General features: G+C 35.7%; 3 protein-coding genes across 3 annotated transcripts; 1 reads left to right on the top strand and 2 right to left on the bottom strand.

Annotated features, from left to right (window-relative positions):
• Positions 1-15: 15 nt before the first annotated feature.
• LOC9300741 (nucleolar protein 58) lies at positions 16-1,163 on the top strand. The gene has a single exon (XM_002866317.2). The coding sequence runs from the start codon at positions 142-144 to the stop codon at positions 946-948; it is 807 nt and encodes a 268-aa protein (XP_002866363.1). The 5' UTR covers positions 16-141; the 3' UTR covers positions 949-1,163.
• Positions 1,164-2,531: 1,368 nt separating this feature from the next.
• Positions 2,532-5,296, bottom strand: LOC9300740 (laccase-17). The gene is made up of 6 exons (XM_002864618.2): positions 4,854-5,296; positions 4,626-4,777; positions 4,297-4,541; positions 4,083-4,211; positions 3,009-3,995; positions 2,532-2,915 (listed from the first exon to the last, which is right to left on the bottom strand). The coding sequence occupies exons 1-6, from the start codon at positions 4,941-4,943 to the stop codon at positions 2,785-2,787; spliced, it is 1,734 nt and encodes a 577-aa protein (XP_002864664.1). The 5' UTR covers positions 4,944-5,296; the 3' UTR covers positions 2,532-2,784.
• Positions 5,297-8,804: 3,508 nt separating this feature from the next.
• Positions 8,805-13,529, bottom strand: LOC9302437 (putative respiratory burst oxidase homolog protein H). The gene is made up of 13 exons (XM_002864617.2): positions 12,755-13,529; positions 12,397-12,559; positions 12,150-12,312; positions 11,196-11,999; positions 11,010-11,108; positions 10,759-10,874; positions 10,574-10,676; positions 10,302-10,408; positions 10,022-10,181; positions 9,745-9,918; positions 9,499-9,627; positions 9,214-9,292; positions 8,805-9,104 (listed from the first exon to the last, which is right to left on the bottom strand). The coding sequence occupies exons 1-13, from the start codon at positions 13,206-13,208 to the stop codon at positions 8,995-8,997; spliced, it is 2,661 nt and encodes an 886-aa protein (XP_002864663.1). The 5' UTR covers positions 13,209-13,529; the 3' UTR covers positions 8,805-8,994.
• Between the last annotated feature and the right edge of the window lie 354 nt (positions 13,530-13,883).

Below are 13,883 nucleotides of genomic sequence, written 5' to 3'. Positions count from 1 at the left end.
ATTTCCTTTTTTCGAAAACCAAACAAGGGGTACTTTAGTAAATTTGATTTTCTTCTTATTTCGAAAGTCCCAGGCTTTAGGGGAAATTGGAGCCCTAATTTGTGAAGTGAGAGAGGCGCGACAATCTTCGAGCTTCTTCCGATGAAGACAGTCACCGGAAGAGTTATTAGTGCTGAACCAATCTCCCTTTCCAAGGCGGCTACGCTTCTCTCTGGATTCGCTTCCTCCGATAATGGCGCCTCTCAAGACGTTAGTGCGTACCTCCGACGAGCCTCCGCCGCCTTCACCGAATTAAAGAGTTTCCACAGGGAGATTAAATCAAAGGATGCGAAGCCAAGCTCCGTCAGGGAGGTTAAATCAAAGGAGACGAACCCAAGCTCCGACGCAAGACGTGAGCGGGATGTCACTGGCGAGTTAGACGGAGGGAAGATTCGTTACCGGAAAAGTGGAGCTGTGAGTGAGGAATCAGTTTATGGTAGGGAACAGGACGAGATGAAAAAGAAGAAGAATAAGAGCAAGAATAACAAAGACGAAGATGTTGTTGGTGAGGAGGTGAAGGAGAAGCTGGAAGATGAGCGAAGGAGAGAAGAGAGAAAGAAGGAGAAGAAGAACAACAAAGACGAAGATGTTGTTGATGAGAAGGTGAAGGAGAAGTTGGAAGACAAGCAAAGGAGCGAAGAGAGAAAGGAGAGAAAGAAGGAGAAGAAGAGCAAGAGGAACAAAGACAAAGAGAAAGAGCTTGTTGATGAGAAGGTGAAGGAGAAGTTGGAAGACGAGCAAAGAAGTGAAGAGAGAAAGAAGGAGAAGAAGAAGAAGAGGAAGAGTGATGAAGAGATGGGTTCAGAGGAGACGAAGAGCAAGAAAAAGAGGAAGAAGAGTGATGAAGAGATGGGTTCAGAAGAGAGGAAGAGCAAGAAAAAGAGGAAATCGAAGGAGGTTGATGATTGAAGTTGGTTAATTTGGGGTTTTAGCTGAAGGTTTGAGAAAATTTTGTAGTTGAAACTAAGAAATCTTTCAAATTTTTGGGTATGTGTAGTTGAAGATGTTACTTGGTGACAATTAAGATTGAGAAAGATTTGATATTTGGAACTCTCTTGTTATAGTTTTATGTTATTTGCAATCAAGTTTTTGTTGCTTTGGTAGTGTGATGTTACCCTTTTTTTAATCCTCTACTATATTTGGAAGATGCTTGAATGCAAAGTTTTGGTGTGCTTGAAGCGTTAGCACTTAGCAGCATTCACTCTAATCTACTTTCTCAAGTTGTGGAATAAACTAGGAATGTTATATGTAAACTCAATTTTTGTTTAGGCACTTGAAAGTCTGGTGCTTGAACGTATAGGACGTTTCCTGTAGCAAGGAAGAAGGATTTCCACGTCCTGTTCAACTCAACCTATGCGAGTACAGATGATCCTCGATCGTCCGGTATGTAAATCTTACATGCGATTTTGTCTGTTACAAATCGTTGGTTCCTTGGTCTATTTCATGAACTAACAGGAACATTTTGATTTCACAGAGATTCTCCCATGTGAAGTTCTCGAGAAAGCCAAAGAAAAAGTGAAAACCAATTGATCAGGACAATATAGGACTTAAATTAGGATATCGACATTTAGGTAAAGATGTTGGTGGAGTTAGAGGTTTTGTGGAATACTGATCAGTCTTATTTCCATCCAACAAAGCGAAGCCATTTTCAAACCCGACCTGTTGTGTATCTCCAAGTGGCAGTGCATGATTCGTTAGTTGCGTATGATCCAGCTTCATATTTATTGTAAGTTCACCATACTCTGAGCTTACTATAGTCTTGTAAATCCTGATGCAGGGTGAGGAAGAATAAGTAGTGCACAGCATGGAGAATCTTAAACTCTGTGGAAACCGGCATCTTCATGAATTTTTGAAAGTCATGTCGTTAACTGGTGTACATCCTGGTTTGGCAGGTGCTTTACTGAAACTTGCGCTTACTTTCTCTTTCAGATTTTGATCCCTAGGGAATATATAGAGAAGACACGGGTAGGTTTTTGTTTGAGACATGGCCAGAGATAGAATTACTAGTTTATGAAAATCAAAGGAAGTGTTAGAGAAGCTCTGTGATTTTGGTCCTTCGTGCTATTGACCAGTTGTTAGACCCTGAACAGCTGATAAATGGTGTCCAGGATAATCCAATTTCTTACTAAGACATTAGATCCAAATATTACTTCAGATTATGGTTCTTGAGGGTTTCAAGCAGATTTTGTGCTATTCTTAAGATCTTTGAGATAGATATTTAAACCAGGAAAGTTGGGATAATTGTACAGAACCGCTTTGGATGTAGAGCCATAATTTCCTGCACCATCTATATGTGAATGATTGAGTTTTGTGAAACCTAAAAACACTCAATTTTCATCATAAATATGTACAGATATATACAATGTGTAGATGTCATATGTGGGTGTTGTATCATTGTTTACATGGACCATCTGATTCAAACGATTTGTGTATATCTTCAACAGTTAGTTGCTACAGAGATTGTATTACATAACTATAGAAGGTAAGGTCAATATATGCAAATTAGATTGTGTATATATATATTAGTTTTGGGTTTACATAGATCTACACTTGCAGAAAACAGAGCTGTGCAACAGTAAATAATTGTAAAGAAATTGACCTCATGTCAAATTATTAAACAGGAATTGACCTCATGTCCACCGATAAATGGCCGGGGAAAAAAACGAAAAAAATGCGGCGAATCTTGTAAGAAAGAAGAGACAAGAAACAAAAAGAAAAAAGACTTGAATCATGGGGAATGAATTCTCAGCATTTGGGCAAGTCTGCAGGAGGAGGAAGAAGTTTCTGATCAGGTTTATCTCCATCAAGAACAAGCCAAGCCATCCTCAGACCCCAACTGGTATGTACTTCCAAGTGACAGTGCATGAACCACACTCCTGTGAAACATTTTGTAAACTTGGTTATCATACTCATATTAGATGACACTAATATAAAGCTGTATTTCGTTGGTTTATTACTGTTTTTCTTACCTGGGTTATCTGCAAGGAATCGAATAGCAGCCCATCCACCAGATGGCACACCGATTGTGTTCCTCTCTATTGGGTCAACAAGGTTGAAGTTTTTAGGATCCTTGTTCGGGTCGAAATTCCCAAAGCCTTGGCCAACCACAAAGAAGTTGAACCCATGAAGATGAAGAGGATGGCTTTCTGCACCAAGAATGCTAGTGTCTTGCATCACCAGCTCCACACTGGTGTTATAAGGTAGAACCATCAAGTTTGTACCGTTGCTAATCATGGTATTGTTAGGTGGAGTGCCTGTGTAGTTAAACGGGACAATGGGACTCCATGGAAATTTTGGGGAATAAACTCCATGAGATTGCCCAGAATAGTGAGATTGAAGGAGAGCTTTTGTTGGCATTATGAAGGAAATGTTACTGATTGAGGCAGCAAACATTGTGGTGTTAGTAGGACCCTGGCATGTCTGGTTATTCTTATGATTGCATGGGTTTGTTCCCAATCCTACTGTGAAGAAGAACTTTCGATCAATATTCAGAGGCACGTTTGCTGGAAAATTTTTGCTGTTCAGGCTGCGTAGCTTATTGCTAAACTTGGTAGCAAAATTTGTGTCGTTTAGAGCAGGGAGTATCGGTTTGAAGAGTTGAAGATTTTTGATAGAGGTCCTTGAGTGAGCATCTTTGGTCTGTTTAGGTGGTTCATATTCTAAGATTCCAGCAACTGTAGAGTTATCAAAAGTTCCTTGACCTGTGACGTATGGTCTAGCAGTCATGAAGAAGGAGGCACTCGGGTAACTAGATTTAGTCTTCAGCAGGACGTTTGTGGTCTGGCCGGGAGCAATTAAGATGGTATCCATCTCAAATGGCTTAACATAGATCGCATCAGCTTCAACAACCGTAACCGTGTGATTTGCGATGCTGAAAAAGAGCTCGTCATTAAGTGCAGCATTGATTAGCCTGAGAAGGTATGTTTTTCCTGGCTTCACTCTCAGTCTGAATGTATCTGTTTCATATCATTGGTTATCTAGATTAGTGGATCATATATGTTATCAAACCATGATTAGATTTAGGTGTAGGAATCAACAATCACCTTTCGCCGAGCAGTTGTATAATGGACCAGGAAGCCCGTTGATCGTGTAAGCATCAGATACATTAGGACCGCCTCCTGTTTGGGTTGCTTGGCGAATGATTGCCTCAGGGTCTGCGTTGAACCACTCCCCTGAAATTTAACCATAAAAATCAGTAATTATGTTTCTAAACTCTCATCAGATTCTCAGTCTGCTTCTATTCCTCATCATCCTTACCAAAGATCATGGGAACTTCTTTATGAGGTTTAGCAAACGGGTAAGGAACACCGCGTTTGGGAAGGATGATAAGTGGACCATAGACTGTTGATCTTAGCCATGAAATGTGAGCATGGTACCACAGAGTGCCTCTTTGACCAACAATGGTATAGTTGTAAACATAGCTTTGTCCTGTCTGAATAGGACATTGGGTTATATAGGCTGGTCCATCAGCCCAACCACTCCGTAATTGCCGGATCCCATGCCTGAGATTTTCACGGATTAAAACCAGCTGTCAGTAATCAAACATCGCTCTTAATTATGGTACAATTAATTTTAAGATTGTTTACCAGTGGATAGAAATGTTGTTTGACACTTGATTAACGACTTTGATCAGAAGCTGGTCACCTTCCCTAGCAATAAGCTTAGGACCTGGAAACTGCCCATTTACAGAAACAAGGCTCTTTGTGTGGCAAAGACGTGTCACGTTCTGCATTTTGATCTACAAAAACGAAACATTCAGTCAATAATTGCATCCCTATTTAAGAAATTACACAGAAGAAACAATCTTCACATACTTCCAGCGTATAATGCCTTGTAATCCCAAATGCAGGTTGAGGTAGAAGAAGAACACAAGAGAATACAGCTAAGAGAAGCTGAAACGCCATTTAAGTGAGGTTGGACACCGAGGCGTTGTTTAGAGCAGGTGGTTTACTGAATACTCTGCCTCGGTTATCTGTTTATGTTTTGCTGTAGATTGTGGATTCATTGTTTCTACCTTTAGTGTATATATAGAAAAGGAGAGTTAGGTGTTTGCTTGAGCAGGAGATATAGACAAACAATTAGTAAATGATTATGAAAAAACAAAAAGATAATTGGTAGAGAAGTACTCCTTGTAATTGGAGACACTTGATATTGACTAGTTGTTAGATTATATGAACAGCTAATGTATGAGTGGTGTCAAAGATAAGTCAAACTCTTTGACCCTCTTCAATCCCTCAAAAACTCTTTGTTTCCTTCTCAGTACTATGGCGTAGATTCTAAATATGAATTGCAAGATTGCCAATTTTAGTTTCTCAGATATGACAGTTCCTCTTCCATGTTCTGCTTCTTTGACAGCTTTGAGTATATTAGACTTCAAATTTTAACATGAGAAAGTAAGTGACTTAGACCAAATGTGGCCGTTTAATAATATCGTTTGCTTTGGTCCTTGGCTAAGTTTTGTTTAGACCCAACAAAAACAACTCTTGGAAACTTCTTGATCTACAAAAAGAGTCTGAAGCAGAACCCGGCAAACAAAATTTAAAACTCTTGGAAACTTTTAGAAGGGTTCACTTTTGCTGTTAGCGGTTATGTTTTAGTAAAATACATTTCATCTGTTTGTTAATTATTTGTTTTACTTTCTTTTCTTTTTTTGTAGGTGAGGGGGAACTTCTAAAGGAGATTAACCGATGTGGAGTTAGTCAAAACATTTGTAAGCTAAAATTGCTTGGGGAATAAGCAAAGAGAGGGAGATTGTAGCTATCAAAGAAGGTCACGATTAGGGTTAGATATCAAAATCCATGAAGGGATTTTCCGATTTTTTTTTTTTTTTTTTTTTTATAAGAACATTGAGGAAACCTCAAATTAAGGTTGGCTATTTTATTTCCCAAGCAAGTTACCTAACTCCCTTTTAAGTTCGTATCCCCAAAGGCATGCCACTTATACATGCTTCTCGATATATATACATATTTTATACAACTTTATACTATATTCTTATTTGTTGAACTGTTTTTTATGTGCGACAAAATTTCCTTAAAACACATTATTTTCTTATTATGTTTATTAATTAATGCGTGTAAATAGTTATGTACATTTGCAAATTGTTTGCTTGTTAGTCCTCTTTCATATTAATAATTTTGAGAAATTTAAAGTCAATCTACAATCAAAATATGATCTACACAGGGTTGCTAACAAGTACGTATCAACTTATCCCCTGAATATGCAAAGTCGGTAATTAAATATATATATAGTTTTTATAGAGAAAAGACAATAAACAGATGTGGAATTTGAATAATGGTGGAATGAATATATATCGGACATAATGATGAATCCCGAGTTCACATCATTAGTATGTAGTTCAACCATTTGTAGTTTTAAAAATAATGTCTTTAACAATATTTTTGTTGGTAACTCACAATCAATAACAGTAAATATAGTTATAGATATATATTTTAAGTTTTAACTAGCATGTGACACGAAAGCTATATTTTAACCAGGTTAATCCCGGGTAAATTACCTCCCGTATAATTTGAAAACGAAATTCTGATATCTCTTAACGGTTTCGACTATAATCATCGAATTACATTAAACTAAAAACACATATGACCTTTTAGGTATTTTTAGACCTCAGACCAATTTCAACGAACTCTCAACTCTATAGTTTAGAGTTTAGACACTATCTAAATACCTTAAACTTAGCATTAAAATATCGATCTAATTAAGTTAAGTAAAAACAAAAATTAGTTGAAACCTATAATTAAATCTTAATTCACAGGCACCATATGAATTCTGCAATTATTATGTGACTACGTTAATGAAATTGCGATCTAGCAAAATGAAATTATTGGACTTAAACCCAAACTTAATTAGATATGCTAAAAACACATATTACAATGACACTATCAATTAGTACGTAAAAGTGTATTCTTTATATACACATACGTAAGATATACACATGATTGGTATATATGTGAAGAGAGTTTGATTAGATTGAAGGAAACATATGTTATTATACTCCCTCCGTTTTCGAATAGTTGTCGTTTTAGAGCTTTTTCTTGTTTTAAATTAGCTGTCGTTTTAAGGTAATAATGTAATTTATGCCAATAACTACCCAAATTACCCTCATTTTATTGAACACAAATTATTTGTAAATAATTACTTGTCATTTTTATGAGGTTAATATAGTTATTGTATACCTTTTCTTAATTTGTCCAAATACAGTTAAAACGACAACTTTTCAAAAACAGAGGGAGTATATTAATTTAAAATTTGATATTATTTATCTCAATTTTTTTTCCAATTAGAAATATGTGATGATTTAATTAAACTAATCCTCATATTATTTATTTGAGTTTATTTTTTCTTATTTAATTTTATCACATATAAATTGTAGCTACACCAACCCTTGATTTCTGATTAAGGCTCCAACAATATATAGTATAATGTATGCACGTATGTATACATATAAAGAACGTAGCCTATACGAATATATATGTACATTAGTACGGACAGTTACTAGCCACCTTTTAGGTGAATATATAAAGATTGTGATAATTACAAAAGTTATAGGAAACTTTTGAGTTCCACGTAAAAGACATATGCATCTGTGATGTGTCCATATGATAATTTCAATTAAAAATAAAGTGTTAGCCACGCAATCATTTAGATATCTTAAGAGTGAAAAGTGTTGTATATGAACCAAAAAATCTTACTGCGCAGTTAGAGTTAAGCCATAGCCCGTATGTATATATATAATCAACTTTCTTTTGATTAACCTTTGAATAGAATATTAGAATAGATCAATGATGATTCATTAAGATGCTTTACCTTAAGTGCCAAAGATTAGCCAATCTTCAATATATAGCGTCAAAAAGAAAAAGCAGAGTATAAGTACACCCAAAGAAATATTTCTTACGCAATTTTCTTAATAAGATTAATGTATGATCCCCTTAGGATTATACCAATATTAATTTCAAATATGTCTTTATCACTATGGTTTTACTTGCTCGTTAAACCCTCTCTATAAATTAATAAGAATGTAATAAGATTAGTTCTAAGCATTTAACCCCCCAAAAAAAATATATATAGTTCTAAGCAACACATGATATATTTTTTTAAGTAATGCAAAGAAACTAATTTTTCATTTTTCTAATTTAATAAATCTTCGTAAAATCGTATAGAGAATCCTCGTTATAAGAAATATCATAAATGTGGAAATTTCCATGATTTAGCCAGGGGTACCAAACTAACTATTGCTTAGCAAGTTGGACTCTTCTGTACACTTCGTTCTCATACTACCTACTCTCTGCTCCACTTTCGTTGCTCTTTTTTGGCTAAAACTCCACTTTCATTTTGTTTTACGAATATCAACTATAGTATCAAATTCATAATTATGCTTTGAGGACTTGCCACAAGTTTCATTGAAATTTGGTTCTAAACTTGAGAAAACTACAAGTCAAAAAAAAAAAAAAAAAAAAAAAACTACATATATTTTTATAAAGATCTATTATATAGTCGTGAAACTTCATTTTCCAATTGTCATCCATACACTCGTCTGATTTAGGAGAAAAAACCTCAAAATCTAAAAATGGTAGAATTTAGAAAAGTGTTTGTGCATTTAAGAGAGTTTTCTCAATTCAAGCATTTTGACAAAGACAAAATAACAATCACAAGTTCACAACACTAAATAGCTATAAGAAATTGTTCTTCAAAATTGAAGCAAAGATACTGATCACAAAAATATATACAAAAACTCGGTCAAAACAAAATGGATCAATATGAAAAATTCTTAATCAAAATGTTACTATACATTTTATACGGCGTTAATTACTTTACAGTATGCCACCAACTAATTACAACCTGCATATATATACTCTCTTTACTCCCAATCTGATTGATGAGCATATATCAAAATCTGTTTCTTTAGTTAATTAATATAAGAATTATAAATAATTTTGGTTAAAAGTTTTCCTTGTGGAAAGTAAAACGAGTGGAAGACTCGAGACTAAACTCCTGACAAAGTTCTTTAAGTGGTCGAACCAGTGTTGGACTTCCACAGTAGAATACACCTGAAAATACACAAGGTAAGAATTATTTGAAAGTAGAAAGCTTTAAGCAAATTAAGATCGTTTACAGAGTAAAAGAAAGGTTGACAATAACTATTTAATATATAATTACCTATTCGACAAGCTTCGTGTTTGCTTGATAACTCAGAAAAAACCTTCCTCCAATTAGGTCTTGCGAAATGTGTTCGTATCTGATTTGTTTTTATAGGATACATAAGATTAATTAATTATATAATTAAAATACTTGTAACTCCTTAAGGAGTGCTAATATAAGTAAGATACTTGTAAGTCCTTTAGGAGTGCTTAACGTTAACTCCAAAATGATTCAATATGTTCTTAAACCGAAATCTAAAGTGGAGAACTCATATAATGGTTTTGGTTATTAACTAAAACTTACCCGGCTTTCGGAGACAATATCAACACCGTTCTTGGCATGTTGAAGTTTCTGAACCATGGCGATTAGGGCAGATCTTGCATCTCCCGCTTCGTACATGCTTGTTAAGTAGTTATGCATTTCTATCACATGCTGCCAAAATAAAAACATTATTTGGGAAACTTGTAAAACGTATTATTTTGTTATAGCAATTCATAAACCCCATTATGAAAAAAACAAGAATGTAGTAAAATGAATCAATAAACTTACGGTTTTATCATACTCGGCGATGTCATCCATAACTCCCTTGAACCAATCAAAGGAAGCTTGTTCTCTTGTCACCCAAAAAAAATATGCTCTTTGCGGAAACTTCTTTCCTCCTCCACCACTAACACTATCACCTCCTATACTCTCTCCTCCTACACTTCCTTCGTACTTTTGCCCCTATATATATTTCCCAATATTCAAAAAATGTAGACCCCCATTATGATTCTTTTCCTTCATATGCAACCTCAAATATGAAGACAAAAATGTTCATACTACTTACACTTCTGGGAATCCCAGGTTTTAGATGGTTTAACATGTCTTTCAAAATGCTTATGAATGGAGTTGCCCCTATCCCTAGTCCAACTAGTAAGAGGATATCGAACTTCTGATAATTTTGTGCCGGAGCTCCATAAGGTCCTTTGATGAATATTTTTGGGAATCTGTTACGAAAAAACGACTCGATCAGATCCAATTTAAAAACACCGTTTATATGAACATACTCATCTTCTTGCAAAATAATATGCATTTAGTTGGTAGTTATTAGTTTAGTATTCACTTACAAGACTTGTGATTCTTCAATGTGAGGATTCACACCCGCAGCTCTTGTTTCCATCCTCATAAGACTGTTTGGTTTAGGTTTTGCGGCTGCTTGAGGAGGCTCGCATGTCTACAATCAAACAGAATTTTTTTAATAATTTACACTTAAATTAAATTTTATGTTTTCTAACCTCTGATAAAATAAGATTTATGTTAGCTAGGATAATTACCATGAAAGACCAATATTACAAGTACAGTGAAAATTTTAATTAGAAAAATAAAGAGTGACAATTACCTTTGCGAATCTGCTCCTAAGTTCAGTGGTCCAATCTCCCAAGGCTCTAATGTGAACACTTAAATAATCATCTCCTGGTGCAGAAGTGATTGAGAACGGATGCCTAATAATAATAAAGTAAAATAAATATCACTAGTTACTTAAAGTATGAACTTTAATCAAGTATTTAGTATTATTTAGATTACCATTCAAATTTTGAGAGATCAGGACACTTGACAAACATGTACATGCCACTTTTGTATCTGAACCCTGGAGGTTTGGTTACGTAAAGTGCAAGAACGTTGCCCGAATATACAATAGCCTACATAATAAAAGTGACAGAAAACATGGAAAAAAAAAACAAATTTATTAAAAACTACTATATATAGGCCCAAAATTAGTCATTACGAAATGTTATCGTAAATATTTTGATGAATTAATTAGCCTTTTTTAGTACCTTAATAACGTTGACACGATGGCTGTGTTCTTGAAGGAGACGTGAGAATAGCCTCTCACTCGCGTAGAACAGCATCGGCACGGCCAAATACATCCATGTCTGCATTTCAATTTACCAACAAAAAAAAAGGATTTTAAAAATGATAATGCACAAATATTCTATATTAAAAAAATACATCTTACTTACCGTCTTCTGGTACCAAGGCTTCTCGATGATAAGATAGTAACCATGGATGATGAGAAGAATATAAGCAAGAACCAACAAATGATGAGCATACCAAAACGCATTAAACCCAGCAAGAACGTTAAACGGTTTAGGCAATTTCACTATGTTCCTTCTAAAATAATGCATGGCCAGTGTAAACGAGAATCCCATGAAGAATATCATTAAAACTCCCGTGATCGACACTGACGTCATCATTAAACCTAGGTAACTCGGTTGCGTGTTTCCCAAGGCAGCTCCCGCGTACGTCAAGAACACGTCGTAAGAGCACGAGCTTAACCTAGGGTAGTTACAGAAGATGTGAAGTGCCGTGTGAAGCAAAGACTGGAACGCGATCATATACGCAATCACCTTGTGGAAGTTTATGTTGTCGTCGAATGGGACCACACGGTTCAAAAACGTTGACCTAAGGATCGTTAGGGTTTTTCTACAGACCGGGACCAAAATCAGAGCCATGTTGAGTTTCAGCGTTTCGGCCGCACCTTTAGCTGCGCAAACGCAGCGTCCGGTGATGTTGTAGAGAGGGTTTCTCATAAACTCTTCGTACTTCCACATGAATAGATAGACGTTGATGATGGCCCACAAAGCGAGTACCCATAATTTTTTCCAATTCTCGTGCATCAGTTCTGCGGTTACTGAAACGTATTTGCTCATCGGCGTTCTGTAACGCTCTGGGATCATTGCGCGTGTCAGCGTTTGAGATTTCTTCATCTTCTCTGTATCAGCGTTTGTCACCATTCCTGTTAATAGTATCTCTAACTGCCACATCTGGTAGATATAAACTACGAAATGGTTAGAACATAAATCTCTATATTTGTCTGGATAAGGTATAAAAAAAAATCGTTTGAATTTTGAAAGAATATTATATATTCGACTGTTATATCAAACGGATATTAAAAATAGAAAGAAAAAGTGAACCTCTATGTATCCTTTGTGATCGGGGTCGAGTTCTTCCATGATCAAAGACGCGTAAGCCGCAGCGTTCTTTTTCAAATTCCCTAGGCGGTTCGCGGAGGCGCTCAAGACTATGACCTCTTTCACTTCCTCTTCTGTGAGCTTACCATCTCCGTTCTTGTCACACCTAAACAACAACCACAACCATAATGCCTAAATCAATTAAGCGCACTTGTATATATATGGAAACATATAAGATTAAGTAAATTACATGTCGAAAAAGATCTGAAGACGACAATCAAGGTCTTTCTTGATCATGTCTTCCCAAAACAGCTTGAGTTGTTCTTTGTCGATACCGTTTTCTGTCTCTATTTGTCTTCTCCGACCCAATGCCTCATAAACTTCTGCAGCAAACTCCATCGTGTCTCCCATTCCTAGTAATGTATACCATCAACGTTAAATTTTATTTTTAAACCAACAATACAAAAAAAATCGTCGTTAATAATCCAACTTGAAGATACCTATGTCAAAAAGAGTCATCGTTTCCAAAAAAAATCACGATGAATCAAAAAGGATCTGACATATAATATGTGGAACACTTTTAAACTATTAGTACTTCTATCAATTACCAATGCAGACGCCGAATTTCTCTTTAGGCAATTTGCCATCGACAGAAAACTGATTAAATCGATTCTCAATCGACCTCCATGCATCTCGTTCTCGTCCGGTGACTGTCCGATCAAGGAACCGTAAGCTCTGAAGTCCCCTAGCGGCGCTAGATGTTGTCCTCTCCACTCTTTGTGGACCTGTCTTCTTGGGCACGGCATTGGTCGGAGGCCCCAGGTTCCCACTTTTCCTTGTGCTCGGAGAGCCTAGATTCCCGCTCTTTCTCCAGTTTGAAACGCTTAACGTTCGGATTATCGATCCCACGCCGAGATTTCTTGACGCATTCTTCTTCAGACCACCTTCATTCTTGTTGAGGTTAATTTCGGGTTCTTTGGACGAACCTTCACCCATTGAATCGATCTCTACACTCTCTAACATCCATTTTGTCGAATCCTCGGTAGGAATGTTATTTTTCATAGTTTTATTATTTCTCTTTCTCCGGCACCAATAATTGATCGAAGGATCGTCGGAGATCTTATAATTCTATCTAATTGTTTCCTCTTAGATTGTTATGTTTTTTTTTTTTTCCTGGTTTGATGGAACTATTAGATGAGGAGAGAAAATAGGGGGAAAGGCATTGATTTCTGTGTCGTTTGTAACATTTGTGTTTTGTTTATTTAGTTAGGAAGCGAGACACATGAAAAGTTTACTAAAAATAAAAAGTTCTAAGGAAAGCATTTTTTTCAGGTCAAACACACATAGACCAATCATAGACCTATAAAAAGAATGAAACTTCTGAATTTGACTTAGTGCTACTAGAAAGCAGTGGCGGAGGCAGGGGTTTGATAGGGGTCAGTTGACCCCATGAATTTTCAAAAATCTATTATATGTCATGAGTAATAATTCTAATGATCCCAACTAATAATAAATTTTGACCCCAATGCAAAATTAATGTTGCAACTTGAAAGAAAAATAATCCAAATATTTGAAAGTTGGATTCTCACTAAAATTTTAGATCCATAATTTACCTTAAATAAAAGAAATACTCACCTAATATTAATTTCAGCTTTTTAGAAAAACACCAAATAAAAAATATCAAAAATTTTAGTGTACTATCTTAAATTAAAAAAAAAAAAATTTGACCCCCATAAC

The sequence above is a fragment of the Arabidopsis lyrata genome (genome assembly GCF_000004255.2).
Source record: "Arabidopsis lyrata subsp. lyrata unplaced genomic scaffold ARALYscaffold_8, whole genome shotgun sequence".
Classification (NCBI taxonomy): Eukaryota; Viridiplantae; Streptophyta; class Magnoliopsida; order Brassicales; family Brassicaceae; genus Arabidopsis; species Arabidopsis lyrata.
This window is presented reverse-complemented; position numbering and strand designations above follow the sequence as displayed.